At 28.8% G+C, this 20,622-nt stretch overlaps 2 protein-coding genes and 1 long non-coding RNA gene across 3 annotated transcripts in view; 1 reads left to right on the top strand and 2 right to left on the bottom strand.

Annotated features, from left to right (window-relative positions):
• The window catches only part of CPT1 (neryl diphosphate synthase 1), a 28,316-nt gene extending 22,054 nt beyond the window's left edge, over nucleotides 1-6,262 (bottom strand). Inside the window, 2 exon segments of the mRNA NM_001247704.1 lie at nucleotides 5,756-6,081; nucleotides 6,172-6,262. Coding sequence (NP_001234633.1) covers nucleotides 5,756-6,081; nucleotides 6,172-6,262 — 417 coding nt within the window.
• On the bottom strand, nucleotides 2,896-3,899 carry LOC138337676 (uncharacterized). The gene is made up of 2 exons (XR_011211076.1): nucleotides 3,822-3,899; nucleotides 2,896-3,172 (listed from the first exon to the last, which is right to left on the bottom strand). It is a non-coding gene; the product is annotated as an uncharacterized lncRNA (long non-coding RNA).
• A 5,616-nt stretch (nucleotides 6,263-11,878) lies between the features above and the next one.
• On the top strand, nucleotides 11,879-19,884 carry LOC138337675 (beta-phellandrene synthase (neryl-diphosphate-cyclizing), chloroplastic-like). The gene is made up of 14 exons (XM_069287906.1): nucleotides 11,879-12,017; nucleotides 12,142-12,200; nucleotides 12,704-12,992; nucleotides 13,373-13,553; nucleotides 13,869-14,059; nucleotides 14,406-14,526; nucleotides 14,642-14,739; nucleotides 14,920-15,134; nucleotides 15,382-15,491; nucleotides 16,114-16,212; nucleotides 16,535-16,747; nucleotides 16,883-17,024; nucleotides 18,005-18,253; nucleotides 19,451-19,884. The coding sequence occupies exons 1-14, from the start codon at nucleotides 11,942-11,944 to the stop codon at nucleotides 19,739-19,741; spliced, it is 2,334 nt and encodes a 777-aa protein (XP_069144007.1). The 5' UTR covers nucleotides 11,879-11,941; the 3' UTR covers nucleotides 19,742-19,884.
• The last annotated feature ends 738 nt before the right edge of the window (nucleotides 19,885-20,622 follow it).

Genomic DNA, 20,622 nt, shown 5'->3' with positions numbered 1-20,622 from the left:
AAGTCTTATTCTTTGTCCAACAACCCATGAAAATTTTTACCTTGTCCTTTAAACCATAACATTATGTGAAACTCCCCTTGGGTATTAACAATCAAATGTAACCAAATTTTACTACTTGAAATTTTTAAGTCCTTCCAAATGCTTCATACTCAATGCGATTGATTATTTCTCACCTTACCAATTCATACATTGACAAAACACACTACCAAAAACCTAAACTCACCACGAAAAACTTCAATTTGAATCCAGTTGTGTAACTCAATATCCATCACTATTAGCTCATACCTTTAAGATTTTTATGAATTCACGTATCTTAGTTTATCATTGATCGCCTCTCCATTGATCTTATCATATCTTTCGCTAAAAATTCAATCATACTCATTACGAAACTCAAAGCCACGAATAAACTTATCATCACACTCAAGTTGAACGTCTATACACTCATTTCTCAAATCTTATTCGATTTTTTTCGACCAATCTTGATAAATCTGTGACACTATTACCATGACCAATGTAAAACGGAGGAAATCATGTGTCTCTAAATCCAATTCTCAACCCATGTGAATATACCTCTTTAGCCCTTGCAATCAAAGAAAATATTCTTACACTCACCTCTTTTCGAAGGCTACACTATATTAGCTAATTTTTTTATTCTTTTCATTATGACTCTAGCTCTTTTAAATTCTATTCGAGCAGTGTTTCAACACCTCCTATAACTTTACTTGCAACCAGGCTACTCATCGAACTATAGCAAACCATAACATTATATACTCGCAAGTTGTCATTACTATACAAAAATCCATTTAACAAATTATCTTTGTCATATAGCTCATCCCAATCTCAATCCATCACAAACTCTTACTATCATTATGCTCGTTTAGCCCTTGCCATCACCATAAAGTAATCTTTGTCATTGCCATGACATCTCAAAACCAACTTTACCAATAAAATTCACAAGACTAACCCAATATCATATGCACTTTTTAGTAAGATTTTCAATTTCCTTCGCACAAGTATACTCTCTGGGACTTCATTTACCCATAAGCTTGCCATTATGGTATCTATCCATTTCCTTGGACCTTAAGATGAAATTATTGATCCTCATTTAGAACCCTCTAGATACACTTCTCAACTCAACACATTAATATCGTACTGAAGATTCACCACTAAATGCTTCCTTATAAATTACGCTTAGCTCAAGCATCCGTAGTAACAAACTAGTTGGTTTCTCAAACCTTGAATTCAACACCAAATCTAATTATCTAAACATATGATACAACTAATAACTCTTTAGGTATTTATTATTCACACTTAAAAATCAACTTATCCATTTTCATATACCACTAGTGCCATGTTGTGAAGTCTGTTAAATCCACCACTAAAACACATCATACCTATCTAGAAGATCGTATCAAAATACCTCATACATATTATGACAACTTTGCTAACTGTGTTTTCTCAATTTACATTGTTCATTATCTTGCAATCATTTTAATTCATCCACTTTCAATTATCGAACTACATTCTTTTCATAAGTATATCACGTTCACCTTAGTATTAGGTCTAACATTCAAGTTATACACAACACACTAACTACTCACATGAGAAACTATGCACAAATCATCACATAAATGAGAGTGAATGGAGTGAAGCGATGATAGTCAAAACTAAACCAAGTAAGCACGATTGAGATTCAAGAAGTGAAGATTTTTCTTATAAGTCACTATAGCCTCTCAAAGATAAGTGCAAACGTCTCCGTACAGATCCTCAAGACTCTAGTTAGACTCGTCTTGTACACACGTAAGACCTATGAACCTGAGGCTCTGATACCATTTTGTCACGACCCAAAAATGGACGTGATGACACTCGTCTTATCCCACCAAGACAAGTTAGCCTAAAACTCAACCATTACAATAAAGTGCGGAAATAAAATATAAGTAACTTAATAAAACCCCCAAAACCTGGTAGTCACGTGTACAAGCCTCTAAAGTATTATAATTGATTCAAAAGAAAGCTCAAGTCTCAAATGAACTTGTTTCTAGAATAGAACAAAATCATAATTATGGAGAAGAAAGTCTGGTGACATGGAAACAACTACCTCACAAATCTCCAAGAAGCCTCGAAAAAGAAGAGAATGACAAGTACAACAAAAAATCCAGGCTCATAACCTACAAAAATTTATAGAAGTAAGGGGTGAGTACCAAATCACACGGTACTCAGCAAGTAAACCTCTAAACACAAGCTAAGGGGATGAAATACAGGTACTCCTACCACCCCCCAAACGAACCTCCACAACTACATCCTGCAGTAAAATCAACCCAACCTAACAGCTCACAGTTTACATAGCACGTAGTTCAACAACAACACTTAGACAAATTACATATCCTCAACAACAACACTTTAACAAATTGCATATCCGCAATAACAAGCTCAATATCGATCAATCATAAGTTCCGCAGAAAGGCAATCAGAAGATCAGCAAAACACGATATCAAGTTCACTAATGATAAGTATGTGCAATGCAATGGAATGCAGTGTCAAGTATAATGATGCATGTCTGACTTAGTGATACACACCCGCTGTCTCTCAGTCTGGGACCCATGGGGACATATCTGTGTATGCATCTGTCGCGGCGCATGACACGACCCTTGATAACAGTAACCATCGCGGCGCGCGATACGTCCCTCAAAATACAGTATCCATCGCGGCGCGCGATACGTCCCTCGAAATGGTACATCCTCTTAAGTACTCATTCTTTCTCAATGCACATAACACTTGTCACAACCAATGCCTCAGAATAATGCGGATGACAAATTCACACAAATAATGAGGAGATGACCATTTTCATGACATCGCATAGTTCACAACCACACAAACATGAAGTCACATCGACAATGATTCAACAAGCCTTCAACCCTTTCTCAACAAAATCTCACATAAACAATTAATCATATTGTCGTTTGTTATCCCCTTTTTTTTCATCATTATAATTAATCAATGTGGACAAGTCAACCCATCACCAATTCCATTACTCTCAAACATATACCACAAGGAAATACACGCATTTCATACACTTAACAAGAGTTTAGAAATCCACTTGCCTCAAATAGTCGAACAATCACTCCGTGACTTGAGTCTTCCTTTTTTCGTTGGACTTCCAACTCAAAGCAATCTATTCATATTATTAGTCATAATAAGATTTCGAACCCAACAAAACTCAAATTACTATAGGTCTAGTCTAAACAGAAAAACTCACTCAGATATGTAATCAAGCTCGTAATATTGATGTCAATTAGGATGTCAATCCTCATATTTTCCAAATTTCAAGTCTAAGGTTACGTTTCCCTTCTCCTATATCATAAATCTAATGACATTCATATAATACAATGCCCTTAATATTTAATTACCTATCTCATTATAACAAAACTTGAATTATTACTTGATAACTATAAGAAAATTGTGAAACTAAACCAAACCCATAACCATTATGCATACTTATGGCATATAAAGCTTTAATTTTGGTAAGGATATCACATTATTCACTATGTGCAATCACAACAATAACTCCTTAGGAACATACATATAATAAAGTAAAAGCTTGAATTATTCCTGTATTTCAATCCAAAATTATAACTTCCTTATTCCTCACCCACTAAACGCCTTAGTTATACATTAATCCACAAATTAAAAAAAAATACAATCTTAACCAAATTTAAAATCAATTGATAAAGCACTTTACAATTTAACCCTTTGGTGTTAATGATTTCATAAATAATTGTACAAAACAATTCAATCCAGTTATAGAAGATCGATTTTCTTACCTGATTTAAACACATGGTTCCTCTTTAACGATGCAATGTTGCCTCTCTTCTTCTTCCGTTTTTTTCTCTTGTTACACTGCGTGATATGTTCTTTTTATAAAAAAAAAAATTTATGCGTGACTGCTGTTGCCAACAACAACAGCAGCTTTAACCCTTTTTTTCCCTTTTCAATTGGGCTTAGCCCTTTGTTTTTTTAATTAGTTATTATTATTTTATTATTATTATTATTATTATTATTATATTTTTCTTAAAATTAAGTACATTTATTTTTCTTCTATTATTTCGTAAAACTTAATTAACTATTAATTTATTTTAAAATTTATAGCACTCATTTCTATAAGTCATAAATTATTTATAAAAACTACTAAAATAATTAAGTTTAGATAAATGAGTAAAATTCATAAAACGACTAAGGGGGTCGTTATAACCTATTATTACTTAATGGTCGAAAATATCTTTTTCATAATAAATATATTATTTCTTTTCTTGTTAAATACATTTTATTCCTAATAAAAATTTACTCAGTAAGAATTTTTATTCTTGTTTGTTTTTTCCTTTAGATTTACTCCAACTAAGAAATAAGGAGGCATTTTACTTCTTATTCTCATTTTATCAATCAAAATAGAATACTAAATGTACCTTTGTTTGATTGATAAAATGGATTTTATATTAAAATATCATAATAATCTCATCATTAATTTTGTTTCTATAACAATTTAAAACACTAACAAAATAGAATGTATTTGTATTTTTTAATCTTTTTCGAATAGAAGAAGGATAAGTATTTGCTAATAGAAGAATTATTATTACCAAAAAAATGTGTTTAAAACTAAACAAATACAATATACTTATTTGGGAAAATGACATTTTTGACTCATTACGTAATAATAGGAGTGTTTTAGATTAACTATTGACGAAAATATTTTTAGATCAAAATATTAATCAAAAATATTTTTATTTAATTAATTTACATTATATAAGGAAATATTTTTTTTGTTTTAGTTCATTTCAAAAGGAATGAATTTTTTCCTCTTTTAGTGAATCGTTAATTCAAACTTCGCATCTTAAGAATCATAAAATTAAAAGATACTTAGATGTATTTGACATATCTTTAATTTAAGTTTTAATAAAATTTAAAGTCTTCATTACTTGTTAAACTTCTTAATTCAAATTAAAACAAAACGAACAAATTAAATTTCTCTCAGAGCTAAAAAAGATTTACATTTTTCACCCCATACATCAAAATACTTAAGCAACGTTTAGTATAAAAATCTGACTCTCTCTATATATATGAAATCATTGTACTCGTAGAAATATAATACTCCCTCCATCTAATTTTTTATGGTATCATTCAAATTTTAAGAGTTCTGTAATTGGGATTTTAAGAGGTAAAAAATGTTCGTTTAAAAAAAAAGTGCTTGATCAAAACTTTTAAGCTAGGGATCGAGTTGCATAAGCTATTGAGTAGCTAAAAAAAGTAGTGTTTCTCCAAAAATATTTTTGAGAAGATATACTTGAAAGCGCTTTTTATAAGTTCACTGAAACAGGATGGTAGTTTAAATAGTTAATATTATGATCATATTTTTCACAAACTTTAATAATTTTAGTAGCCAGGTAAAAGAGAATATGTCAAAATTACTATGCAAAACAAGATTTATCGAAAAATAAATTATATAGCTAAATAATGAAATTTATTGTTAATCCTATTTACGATGAATTAGCTATGAATTTTATGTTAAGTACGAGCAAGTTATTGATAAAGTTCCTAGCTAAATCCACTTTATTTAAACTATACATATCTTAAAAGAACAAGTCATAATTTTTTTAAAAACATGAAGAACATGCAGGAAAATATCTGAGTCTGAAAATTAAAATACGATTATGAACACCACATAAATTGGGACAGAGAATGTAAAATGTACGAAAGCAAATACCTTGGATCGTTTCCAATTTTCAGTAGAGAATGCAAAAGCAGTGATAATTTGTATTCCCAATTTAGAAGAAATGTCACAAATCTCTTTTAATTTTGGAATAATATGTTTGTGACCTTCATATACTTCTAAACCCTTATCCTTTGCCCTTCTCCTATTACCATCCATTATCAAAGCAATGTGTTTAGGCATAAGTTCTTCATCAAGATCATTATCATTATCCTCATAACAAAGCTTTTCGGTTTGTAAGTTGAGTGAGCATGAAATCTTGTTGAGTCCACGAGCAGACACTGTCATAGGCGAATTTGGGATTTGAAGTTTATGAATACCTACAATATTAATAGTTAATTTTTTCATGTGTACGTATATAAGGTATGAACAAAAACTACTGGAGTAATTAATTCCCATAAGTAATTAACCTTTGAATGCACCCATGGATATTGATGTATTTTGTTGTAAAATCAGAGATGGAGATGATAATTTCCAACATTGAAGAACCAAAGAACTCATGCTTTATTACTCAAATTTATTTTATTGTGAAGTGAAACAAGGGAGGTGGTGTTTAAATAGAATTATGGTATGACTCTTTTAATCAATAGTTCTATCTTGATCAATAGTTCTATATAGGGTTGTTAATGTTTATGTTTATTTCCTCTCTCGCTCGGCTCTCTCTTTCCTCTTCCAATCTCGCTCGCTTCTCTCTTCCCTCTCCTCACTCGCCAGATATACAAATACGTATGTATACCAGTTACATATATACAATTATTTTGACAAATATGCATACGCAGTTCTCCTCTCTCCCACTCTCTACCTTGTCTTACTCACTTCTCTCTTTCCTCTCCCAATCTCTCTCGCCACTCTCCTCTATATAACATGTAGCTACTAATTGTAATTAACAAATTATAACTATGAAGCATAATTAAGATTTTTTTCGATAATCTACCATTTTGCTACACCATATGACTAACAAGCTCAATGGTAGAGTAAATTATTCGCATTGGTTTTACAAACCTCATGGATTGACTTCTTTCGACTACGCTAGGGGCGTTAAAAATGAACCCAAACATGGTAACATGCCCAATCCGCCCAGAATTTTAAGGGTTGGGCTCAAGATAATTTGAATTGGGTTCAATCTCGACCCATTCAAGCTTAACCTATTTGAAGAGAATTCTCAATTGAGCCTAATTCAATCTCCAATTTCAACCCGTTTTAGAACTTAGTATTAAGATATGTTCCTATAATTACAGTATGAATTATTATCGATTTGTTGCTTTTTTTATGATTTATCTATCTATTTGTTACTTTTTTTAACAAAAAATTCTTGAACGGAGCTTCAAATTGTGATTATAAAAGTTAAATATCAATATGTTAAATAACTAAGATTAATCGGGTCAAATTGAGCGGGTCAAGACCCAACCTATTTTTAGCTCATTTGAGTTCAAAGTAAATTTGGGCGGGTCTAACCCAACCCAATTTCTATTCAAACCCATTGTAATATTTTCAATTTCAACCCAACCCACTATTTAACACCCCTGAACTACGCCATCACCAAGTTCAAAAGTGTAAGTTATGAATTTGTGTTATGTTTTATATAGTATGTATCCAATAGATAAAGACTAAAAATTGCTAAATCAATTATCTCCTAAATAACTGATAATACCAATAAAGAACGAATACACCTTTCACTTAATATTGCTCTTTCACTTTACTTATTTATCTAAAATGTCAGATGCAACCTTTCTTTAAAATCTTATCAACATAAATATCTATCAGTTTTTTTTCTTTTGATCCGTCTTCATCGGCCTATATAATTCTGTATCACGCACCTTGACATCTCTCTTGTCAAGGTGTATTAGACAGAAATTATTAATTACTCCCTCCGTCCCATATTATAAGTCATTTTTTCCATTTGTACTTGCAACAGGAAATAAGATAATTTTATTTCTATGGCCTTATTTAATAAGTTATAGATTTTCAAGATTAGTCAAAGTAAACATATTTTTAAGATTAATTAATTAATCAATAAGGATATAATGAGAAAAATATGGTATCTTATGCATAAATATTATAAAATAACATATATTATAATCCAATTATTTTTAGAAGAAGAAAATGAGGGACCATGTATGAGGAAAGGATATAATACTCTATTTAATGTGTTTTAGTCTACAATGAATGCACTTTTAGTGATAAAAGAAAAAAAAGTAAAAAAGATATCATCCATTGATTATTCCCTTTAAAATTCAATATAAATTCACCCCTAACTACTTACTATAATTGTATTTTCCATGTGTCATATAGCTCATATCTATATAAAGAAAAATAGGTTGGTAAAACTTGTGGTAGGGTTGAGATATTTCAAAATATTCTTATTATCTTTCAATTATTCTTACAATTTATTCATGATATAGCTTTCTAGATCATCAATTTTTTTCAAATCGTCATATGTGAAAATCAGAGTAACATACTTTTTTATAGTTATCAAGTTTGACTATAGCGCAACTAAGGGTCTAAGATAACTATAACTATAGTCATAAATTACAGAATGGAATTAGCCTCAAGTTTTTAATAACATGACATTGGAAAATATAACTATTGGACGAAAAAAATTTCAAATCATCTCGATTTTATAAAAATTATTTGGGAGACAGTTGATTTTGACCTTTTGATCACGTTTGATTCATAAACATGATTAAAAATCAATAACTTTTAATTTTGAATTGACTTTAAAGGTTTGCTAATAGGACAAAACGTGCATTTTTACATTTAATTACACATCAACTTTACACCAAAGTGAGATATAGAAAAAATCTTTTTGGCCAAAAAATTTGGACACAACGATATTTTTTTATGTTATTTTAATTTTAATATCTTTTAATTATAAAATGGAAAAAAATCAGTTTATTATAAAATAAAAAAATATTATAGTTTTTTTAACTTTCTAGTCAAATTTTTTGTCCATTTAGCTCTTTCCATATTATAATATAAAGAGAAAAATATTTAAAATACCTCTAAATTTGGTGTGAATAATAGGTTTGACTCCGAATTATTGACAACATTAAAACTACTCTCTACTTGACAAATTGAACTTAAACATATATACCCTTGATCTTGCCACATCAGTGATATACAATCCCAAATTCTCGTCAACTTAAGGGGTGTTTTTAACACTTCTTTTGACATTTTATTATGAGTCTCACGTTTTACAAGAGTTTGAGACCACTTGATATGCCATGTGGCAGACTGGAGTGTATTTTAAGTTCAGTTAGTCAACTAATCGATTTTTTAGAGTAAATTTTAGGTTTAACAAACATAAAAATCATTTTTGTATGTAATAATTATAGTTGGTATAATTGTGCTTGAATAGGAAACTTTATGTTTGCTATGGCTATTAATATGTATATTTTGATATACATATACAAAAGAATGAATTGTAAAATCTCTGTTAGTATAAAGCGAGCAATTGTATAATCTTTATTTGTACAAAGCGAGAACAAGAGAAGACAAACGAAAATTGGGCAAAGGAAGATTTGTATTTGCATAATTATAAGTGTGTAGGACGATTATATACAATTTGAATTTGTATAAAACGAAAAAGGGAGAAAGGCAAAAGAGACTTGGACAGAGAATATACAATTGAATCTAGTTGTATAAAACGAGAAAGAGAAAAATTATATACAATTTTGAATTTGTATAAAATGAGAAAGAGAGAAAGAAAAAAGAGACTTGGGCAGTGAAGTACTTTTATTGTATAATTATAAGTGTATAAGACGGAGATTTATGAATTTGCATTTGTATATACAATTTTTCTCTCGCTTTATACAATTAGAAACATAATTTACACAATTCTATTGTATAAAGCGAGAGAGACGAGTGAAGGAATCGAGTGAGAGAGGGAGAGTGGCGAGCGAGAATATGAGGGAGAGAGGAACTAACACACAATTTGCTATAGAACACAATAAATCAAACGATAGCTACTATATTTATCTTATTTTATTAATTTATCATTCTATACAATTATCCCTTTATTTAATTGAAAGAGTGATATCGTCCATTGATTATTCCCTTTAAAATTCAATATTTATTCACCCCTAACTACTTGCTATAATTGTATTTTCCACGTGTCATATGCTCATATCTATATAAAAGAAAATAGGTTGGTAAAACTTTGTGGTAGGGTTGAGATATTTCAAAATATTCTTATTATCTTTCAATCATTCTTACAATTTTTTCATGATATAGCCTTCTAGATTATCAATTTTCTCAAATCGTCATATCTGAAAAATCAGAGTCGCACACTTTTTAATAATATCAAGTCTGACTATAGCGCAGCTAAGAGTCTAAGATAACTATAACTATAGTCATAAATTACAGGATGGAATTAGCCTCAAGTTTTTAATAACATGACATTGGAAAATATAACTATTGGCTGAAAAAGATTTCAAATCATCTCGAGTTTATTAAAATTATTTGGGAGACAGTTGATTTTAACCTTTTGATCACGTTTGATTCATAAACATGATTAAAAATCAATAACTTTTAATTTTGAATTGACTTTAAAGGTTTGCTAATAGGCTAAACGAAAGTCAAAATTTCAAACTCACTAATTTCAATTAATTATTAATCATACTTGTTAAAAATAAAGAGATCATTTATTGTTAAAAATTAGTCCACGTAATGGCCAATACCCAGCAAAACTTATCACGAGATTCTATATGATACTATATATGCTTTGTTTTCTCGATATTTATTTTATTTAATGTTTGATATTTATATTAAAATTAAAATAAATTTTAAATTTGTATTAAGAAAATTCATTATAAAAGGTTGAAACATTTTCTAACAAAAAGGTATGATGTCCACATGAATCGAAGAGTAATAATGCTCAAATTCATAAGATATGCGATAATGATTGACTAATAAAAATTAAAGACTAGTCATTTATAGGCCAAAACGTGCATTTTTACATTTAATTACACATCAAGTTTATACCATAACGTGCATTTTTACATTTAATTACGCATTAAGTCTATACCAAAGTGAGATATTATAAGGAAAAATTTTTTTGGCCAAAAAAATTTGTTATTTTAATTTTAATATCTTTTAACTATAAAATGGAAAAAAACATCAATTTATTATAAAATAAAAAAATATTATAATTTTTTTTAATTTGCTAGTCAAATTTTTTGGCCATTTAGCTCTTTCCATATTATAATATAAAGAGAAAAGTATTTAAAATACCTCTAAATTTGAACACTTCTTTTGACATTTTATTAAGAGTCTCACGTTCCTACAAAAGTTTGAGACCTCTTGATATGCCATGTGGCAGACTGGAGTGTATTTTAAGTTCAATTAGTCAATTAAACGATTTTTTAGAGTAAATTTTAGGTTTAACAAACATAAAAATCATATTTGTTTGTTAATAATTATAGTTGGTATAATTGCACTTGATAGCAAACTTTATGTTTGCTATGGCTATTAATATGTATATTTTGATATACATATACAAAAGAATGAATTGTATAATCTCTGTTTGTATAAAACGAGCAATTGTATTATCTCTGTTTGTATAAAGCGAGAACAAGAGAAGACAAATGAAAACTGGGCAGAGGAAGATTTGTATTTGTATAATTTATAAGTGTATAAGATGAAAATATGTTTATTTATATTTGTATATGCAATTTTTTCTTGCTTTATACAAACACAAACACAATTTATACATTTTATTTGTATAAAGTTAGAGAGGCGAGCGAGAGTGGCGGGTAAGATCTGGGAGGGCGGCGAGCGAGATTCTTTGGGGGAGGGATAGGCGTACAAAATTAAAAGATATATACAGTCTTTTTTCGCTTTATACAAACACAAACGTAATTTGTATATTTGTGTTTGTATAAAGTGAGAGAGGCAAGGGAGAGACTGGTAGCGAGAAATGGAGAGTGACGAAAGACAACTGTTTAATTTGAATCAATGATTTGCTATTTTATACATTTTCTCCTTATTTTTAAGACTATCAATAATTGAGTGATGAAATTAATAATTTGCATTAAATTTAATTAGAAATATTTCCAACATTTCTCTCCGCTAAAAATTTATTTATAACGAGGAAACAAAATCAAATACAAACACAAAATAGGAGAAATTTCTTCTTTTTTTGACCCCTCCACTCCCCAAAACAACACATAATATTCAAGGATGATAGTTGGCTATAGAAGCACAATCATAACCCTTTCTCATCCTAAGCTAGGCAATGGGAAAACAATTTCATCCAGTAAGACACATATTTTTTTATCATTGCAAGAAGTAGCATTTACATAAGTCAAATTTAATTATATTTTGTGACACAATGCCCTAATTGACTTTAGTTTACCTTTTTTCTTTTTCTTTGAAAACAGATGCAATTTTCCAGAGATCATGTAGAGTAAGATGCAGCCACAGTACCACTTCATCAATGGTAATTAAGATGCTTTGTGCGCCTGATCCATGATTTTAACTTTATAATTCTAGTGGGATATTCTCTACCACATTGTGTATAATCTATTTTGTTTGAAATTTATTATTTATACTTATTTATTGATTCTTATTAACAAATATAAAATCTAAGATAAAACTATTTGATATGAATGATGACACTCATAAAAAAATTAGTATTAAAGCATTAATTAATGAGGAGATTCTTGTTATTTCATAGTATTTCTTGCGCTTTCATTATCATATTATTTTGTCATAGTAGCTATTTATTCTTAATTACACTTTGTCATTCTTTTAACATCATTTTGTTTTAGACTTCTTTTCTTCCATTGTTTTATTTTATTCGAACTACTTTAATTTGATGTGACTGTCTATCAGAATCAGCCTCCCTATTTCACAAACTAGAGGTGATCAAGTCAATCATACACACTAAATCTTTTTCGAATCTTAATCGTAAAATTACACTGAATATATTTCTCATTGCAGAATGGTTTCGAAGATGCAAGGGATAGAATAAGGGAAAGTTTTGGGAAATTAGAGTTATCTCCTTCTTCCTATGACACAGCATGGGTAGCTATGGTCCCTTCAAGACATTCACTAAATGAGCCATGTTTTCCACAATGTTTAGAATGGATTATTGAAAATCAAAGAGAAGATGGATCTTGGGGACTAAACCCTACCCATCCATTGCTTCTAAAGGACTCACTTTCTTCCACTCTTGCATGTTTGCTTGCCCTAACCAAATGGAGAGTTGGAGATGAGCAAATCAAAAGAGGTTAACAGACTTTATTTGTTCAATTCAACACTATTATGGTTTCTTCAGTTCATTTTTATTTGTCACGTTTATTTCACCATGTCTTTTAAGAAGATATTAATTAAATTAAATTATCATTATTTAATAATAATCTCGATTTATTAGAGAAACTAAAGAGAAAAAGTGACAACTAGTACTCCCTCGTGAAAGTATATACACATAATTATCCGTAAAATAACAAAATAAATATAATTATCCATAAAATTCTTTATTTGTTGATATCTCTGCATATATAATTAACAAAAAATATAATTATGCCAATACAATATATAATTTGTTGGAATGTATTTTTATTATTATTATTATTATTTTACTTGTAGAGTGAGTTCATTTTCTTTCAGGTCTTGGCTTCATTGAAACGTATGGTTGGGCAGTAGACAACAAGGATCAAATTTCACCTCTAGGATTTGAAGTTATATTTTCTAGTATGATCAAATCTGCAGAGAAATTAGATTTAAATTTGCCTTTGAATCTTCATCTTGTAAATTTGGTGAAATGCAAAAGAGATTCAACAATTAAAAGGTACATATTTCTTTTCAAGTTCGATTGGAAAGTATATTTTCTAGAAAAACATATTTTTTTATAAATGAAGAAAATGACTTCTTTATTTAATGAAAGGTCTGACTGGTGCCTTCTCTCCAACAGCTGCTTCAATCAATGTTAAGTCTGACTAGAGAAAATAATAATTTTTTAAATTATATACAAATAATTTTTTCACTTATGTACGTACCTGATAAAAAAGATCATTATATTTTTTTAAAAAAATATATTTCTTCTTACCAAACACACCTTTATACACTTACATTCTGACTATATATATTTAAATAATTTCACAAGGAATGTTGAATATATGGGTGAAGGAGTTGGTGAATTATGTGATTGGAAGGAAATGATAAAGTTACATCAAAGACAAAATGGTTCATTATTTGATTCACCAGCCACTACTGCAGCTGCCTTGATTTATCATCAACATGATCAAAAATGCTATCAATATCTTAATTCAATCTTGAAACAACACAAAAATTGGGGTACGTATAGCTTCTTTTTTCTTTTCTTTTTTTTTTTGGAAAAAAGGAAAAATATATCCCCGTATTATTATAAATGGTATGAATATACCCTTCTTTATATTTTTGGGATATTGGTGCCCCTATCGTCCAGAAACTAGAGCATATATATGCCCTTTATTCTAACGGAGGACTAAATATAGGGACACGTGACACAATTTTATCCATTGAATAAATGTCGGATCAATGGATAAGATTATGACACGCGTATGTCAGTAAGTATAAACGGTATTTATTTTAATGGCTTAATAATTAAAAATCTTTGTTTTTTGCTTTCTAACATTCTTTTTGGCCTATTATGTTCTCATAGTTCCCACTATGTATCCAACAAAGATACATTCTTTGCTTTGCTTGGTTGATACACTTCAAAATTTTGGAGTACATCGGCATTTTAAATCAGAAATAAAGAAAGCTCTAGATGAAATATACAGGTAAATTAAATCTAGTTAATCAAAATCATATTTTATAATTGGCTATCTCTAGGTGTTTCACCTTTACGATTTTGTTAATCCTATAGTATATTATAATAATGTCAATTATTTATAGGCTATGGCAACAAAAGAATGAAGAAATTTTCTCAAATGTCACCCATTGTGCTATGGCTTTTCGACTTCTAAGGATGAGCTACTATGATGTCTCCTCAGGTTTGTTACTAAAAACTCGAGTCAATAATTATTTTCTTAGAAAGTCAATTTTGTTGTTAGAAGAAAATTGAAATCAAGAAAACATATGACAGTTTGAGATAATAACTAAAATATTAATCAGCTGAGTTATTATCAGTAAAAACTCCGACGTTTGTCTTAATGAATTCAATTAATTTGCAGATGAACTAGCAGAATTTGTGGATGAAGAACATTTCTTTGCAACAAATGGGAAATATAAAAGTCATGTTGAAATTCTTGAACTCCACAAAGCATCACAATTGGCTATTGATCATGAGAAAGATGACATTTTGGATAAAATAAACAATTGGACAAGAGCTTTTATGGAGCAAAAACTCTTAAACAATGGCTGCATAGATAGGATGTCAAAGAAAGAGGTATTTTATTTTGTGTATCTTAATTTATATCGTACATAAAGTTTGGAAACGTAGAGATATAACTTTTGAATCCTATAGTTTATATAAGCTAAAGGCTTACATGTACGATACATTCTTGAATTCTATAGAATAATACTATAACATTCTAAATATCATTTCCGATATTTTCTTGAATTATATGTATATACAAGATATTTTATACATTGAAACTATATTTTTCTTCTATTACTAATCTTGGAAATATTAGGTGGAACTTGCTTTGAGGAAGTTTTATACCACATTTCATCTAGCAGAAAAAAGAAGATATATAAAGTCATACGAAGAGAACAATTTTAAAATCTTAAAAGCAGCTTATAGGTATGATTATCTATCATTATCACTCGTACATTCATTTTTTTAATTTTACGTTTAATTATGTTAAATTATTGTAGTGAAGTGATAAATTACGGGAAGAATGTATGGAGTATTAATCAATAATTTCATGATAATAATGTGTATATATAACTAACATATGTCATATATTTATTGAGTTGGTGTCATATCATATACTCATTTTTTACTTTATAATATATATATATAAAAAAAAGGATAAGTAGTCTATAAATATCGGGATAAGTATATGAGATTAGATGTGTTAACTGGATTTGGGTTAGATCAAAATTAAGTGGACAAACCCATTAGATGTGAGGTTTGAAGTTTTGCAATCAATTAATACAAATCCAAAACCTACAACAATACAAATCCAATTAAGTTGCGATCAAAGGTTGAATATGATTCCTCTACATGACATAATACAAATCAACTTGAGTGTCTCTTATACTCACTGTCATGTAAGACATGTTTTTTTATTTGTTCAACTTTATACAAGTTTAAATTTATGTGTACACATAAAACTGAATGGCATAAATATCAGGTAAAGCAGAATTAAATTATATATTATGTCGTGCGAATTCTAATTTAAATTTTTTCTCTCTATTAGGTCACCCAACATTAACAATAAGGACTTGTTAGCATTTTCAATACACGACTTTGAATTATGCCAAGCTCAACACCGAGAAGAACTTCAACAACTCAAGAGGTATATATATAGTGATATTTTTTTCTTTTTAGTCTGTTTAAAAAATAACTTTTTTTTTATATATATATTTAGTGACAATTTAACTAAAAAATTTTAAATTACTTTTAATAAAATAATTTATAATTACACAGATATTTATAATTTATTTGATACCATAAATTTCAAAACTCATTTTTGCCTAATCAAATCCTGATGCCTATTTATCCGTCTTCATTGTGGCCCTAACCTTCTTAGGTAAGAAAACAACCACCATGAGCGATGAATTCTTTTTTCGTTCTTAAACTTTATGTGAAATCAAACATCTTTGTGTATACGAATGTAGGTGGTTTGAAGATTATAGATTGGACCAACTCGGACTTGAAGAACGATATATACATGCTAGTTACATATTTGGTGTTATTGTTATCCCCGAGCCTGAATTATCCGATGCTCGTCTCATGTACACGAAATACATCGCGCTCCTAACTATTGTCGATGATAATTTCGAGAGTTTTTCTAAAGATGAATGTCTCAACATCATTGAATTAGTAGAAAGGTATTTCGAATTTATAAGCTCGTCAAACTGACTTAGTTTGACTTATTAGCATTTTTAGAGCTTATTTATGTTTTTGATAATTAATTACGCACAAAAATACTTACAAATTAAGTGTTAAATGATTATTATTTACAGGTGGGATGACTATGCAAGTGTAGGTTATAAATCTGAGAAGGTTAAAGTTTTCTTTTCAATGTTTTACAAATCAATAGAGGAGCTTGCAACTATTGCTGAAATTAAACAAGGACGATCTGTCAAAAATCACCTTGTTAATTTGGTAGGGGAATTATTCTATGACTTCCTTCTTTAATTTTATTTTTTATACTTATTATTGTATTTAAAAAAGAATATTTTTTTCTCCTAATTTAATTTTCACATTCAAAGATTATAATATTAAATGATATTTTGTTACATTAAGCATATTTTTAAATTATGGTAAAAAGATTCAAATTATTTTTTTATTTTCTTTTTAGTCTGTTTAAAAAATAATATCTTTTTTTTTTTTCATATAATAAGCATATCTTTAATTTAACAACAAAAAAGTCAAAAAACTTTTTTATTGTCTTAAATTTGTTGAGTTTTAAAATGTGTGAATGGAAAATAAGAGTTGCAACTTTTATGAAAAAATTATTTTTATGGAGGATTGATTGTGACTTTTATTAAAGATTGTGACATTTTCGAAAGATTGTGACTTTTATTAAAGATTTTGACTTTTTCGAAGGATTGTGACCTTTTTGGTAAGGCACAATAAGAATCTTTTCACAATACCGTTTGTTATCTATAAATACAGAGATTAAGAGACACAATTTTTAGAGTTCTAATACTACTACTAAATATAGTATTTTAAGTGTACTTTTCTGTAGTTGAGTAGCTCGCTGACACTGTGATTGTAGGTACCGATACACCTGTGAGTAAGGTTATTCAATCCTGGGAGAATATATTCCATTAACCTCGGGTATTTGAAGGGAATAATTTCTTAAGGGGACATTGTGCATTCAGTGTTCTTGATTTTCTTCTTTAAGAAAAATATTTTATATGTTTCTGATTTTATTTTCTCTTCTAGTTTTGAAAATACTCTTTAAACTATGTTGTTTCTTGTTAAGTTCTTAAAAAAATTTGTTCTAAATAACTTAGAAATACATGATAAACAACAAAATTATCTACCAAGTTAACTGAGACAAACAAATTGAATCAGAAAAACTATTTTCAAATTTATTTTCTCAAGCGTCATGTCTTACCATCGTACAATTTTTTTAGTGGCTTGAATTGATGAAGATGATGTTGATGGAACAAGTAGAGTGGTGGACAAGCAAGACAATACCAAGCATAGAAGAGTATTTGTCTGTTACATCTATAACATTTGGTTCAAAATTGTTTCTTCTCTCAATACAATATTTTCTTGGAATAAAAATATCCAAAGATCTTTTAGAAAGTGATGAAATATGTGGCTTACGGAAGTGTAGCGGTAGAGTCATGCGAATCCTTAATGATTTACAAGATTCCAAGGTAACAACTCTTGTATTCTTTTAATATTAATTTTCATCATGTGATATTGGATAAGCATCATCATATGATTATACTATATAACAAAATAGAACTTATCAATTGTATATATAGGGTGTGTTGGGTATGAAAAATGCAATTTCTTATTTTTATATTAAATATATAATATTATCTAAAAAAATATATTTGTATATCATTTAGATAAATTTGTTGGGGCCTGTAGGGTGGTGGGGACGATGGTTAGGGTTTGATATATCTTTTAACTTTGTCATTTGGAGTTGATATATTCCTCGTTATGAAAGTGGCTCATATATGCCTTTACCGTTATACAAACGGCTCACATATACCCCTGTCGTTACAAAATGGCTCATATATACCATTCATTTAACGAAGTTAAAAAAATTGATTTTAAATTTATATTTATTACTTTTAATTTTTAAAAAACTTATTTAGGGGTATATATGATTCTTCTATCAAAGTTCAATGTATATTTTAATTTTTTTCACACATAAATTATTTTTTGACCTCTTTTATTATAATTATTTGAGTTTCTTATTCTTATTTTATTTTTTTCTATTATTCCTTAGTTTAAAGAAAAAAAATTTAACAATTTTTTTTGTCTATATTGTAATTTGATTTAGTCATTGAAAAACAAAAAAGTCAAAAGAATATATTTGACGAAGATTGAATTTACTGGGATTATATTTTTGTAAAAAAAAAAAGTTAGATTAAAATTATATTTTTTTTCATTTCCGTTAGTGGAAAAGGGTATATGTGAGCCATTTGTTTACAAGTAGGGGTATATATGAGCCACTTTCATAACAAGGGGTATATCAACTCTAAATGACAAAATTGAAGGGTATATGAGACCCTTTCTCCCATTATTCAATGTAAAGTATCACTTGTAAAAACATATTTTTCGAAAGTCACTTGTAAAAACAATCAACTTGTGTCAATCATACCTATGGTACAAAATCTTTGACTACTGAGTGATCAAATGCTAATTTAGAATTTTTATATTTATAGATTCTGAAGTCATGTTTCTTATTAAATTCTGCATAAATTATTTATACTATTATTATAAAGACATAAATTAAACCCAAACTATTAAACTTTACCATTATAGTACATGTCTTTTTTAGTACTCCACATATATATTAATATTGGTGGATTGTTTAATTCCCACATGTTTTGCTACAGAAAGAACAAAAGGAGGGCTCAATAAATTCAGTCACATTACTAATGAAAAGTATGTCTGAGGAAGAAGCTGTAATGAAGACAAAGGAAATCTTGGAAATGAATAAAAGAGAGTTATTGAAAATGGTTTTAGTTCAAAAAAAGGGAAGCCAATTGCCTCAATTATGCAAAGATATATTTTGGAGGTCAATCAAATGGGCTTATTTCATTTATTTACAAACTGATGGATTTAGAATTGAAGAGGAAATGAAGAATCACATTGATGAAGTCTTTTACAAACCACTCAATCATTGATCCCTCTATGACTTTTGTTCTTTCCTTCTATTCCAACTAATAATAATTTGTTCGTGCGAATCCGGATAATAAAAAATCTCTATGAACTTGTGGTTTAATCTTTTATCTAATACCTTAATATTATAAAAAAATATATTTTTCTCTTTTTTTTTGTTCAAAAAGATAATACAAACGTATACGAGTCTATCTTTAATTTTGAAAACGAAACCCCTAGCTTTGCTTTTCTTGCGGTTCAAGCCTATATCTAGTAAGTTGATGATAATTTCTAGTAAGTCTGTACTACTTCATATCTCACAATCATATGTAAACTCATAATTAAAAATTAATAAATTCTTCAACTACAAATCAAGGGCTTATACAAGAGGTCTTTATCCCTTCACTTTTCTTACATTCTTCTCATGACAAAAATTTTAAATATCTTGAACTCTTCAATACACTAATAAAACTTTTTTTTTTTTTTACTTATTCACTAACAAGTCTTATTCTTTGTCCAACAAACCATGACAATTTTTACCTTGTCCTTTAAACCATAACATTATGTGAAACTCCCCTTGGGTATTAACAATCAAATGTAACCAAATTTTACTACTTGAAATTTTTAAGTCCTTCCAAATGCTTCATACTCAATGCGGTTGATTATTTCTCACCTTACCAATTCATACATTGACAAAACACACTACCACAAACCTAAACTCACCACGAAAAACTTCAATTTTAATCCAGTTGTATAACTCAATATCCATCACTATTAGCTCACACCTTTAAGATTTTTATGAATTCACGTATCTTAGTTTATCATTGATCGCCTCTCCAATGATCTTATCATATCTTTCGCTAAAAATTCAATCATACTCATTACGAAACTCAAAGCCACGAATAAA

The sequence above is a fragment of the Solanum lycopersicum genome, chromosome 8, assembly GCF_036512215.1.
Source record: "Solanum lycopersicum chromosome 8, SLM_r2.1".
Lineage (NCBI taxonomy): Eukaryota > Viridiplantae > Streptophyta > Magnoliopsida > Solanales > Solanaceae > Solanum > Solanum lycopersicum.
This window is presented reverse-complemented; position numbering and strand designations above follow the sequence as displayed.

What these genes read in the sequence shown, in the direction of transcription:
- LOC138337675 (XM_069287906.1), top strand. Translation starts at nt 11,942, where the DNA reads ATGATAGTTGGCTATAGAAGCACAATCATAACCCTTTCTCATCCTAAG. An exon ending in GAAACAACACAAAAATTGGG is followed by an intron (nt 14,060 to 14,405) that starts GTACGTATAGCT and finishes ATGTTCTCATAG; the next exon opens with TTCCCACTATGTATCCAACA. An exon ending in AAAATCACCTTGTTAATTTG is followed by an intron (nt 17,025 to 18,004) that starts GTAGGGGAATTA and finishes CAATTTTTTTAG; the next exon opens with TGGCTTGAATTGATGAAGAT.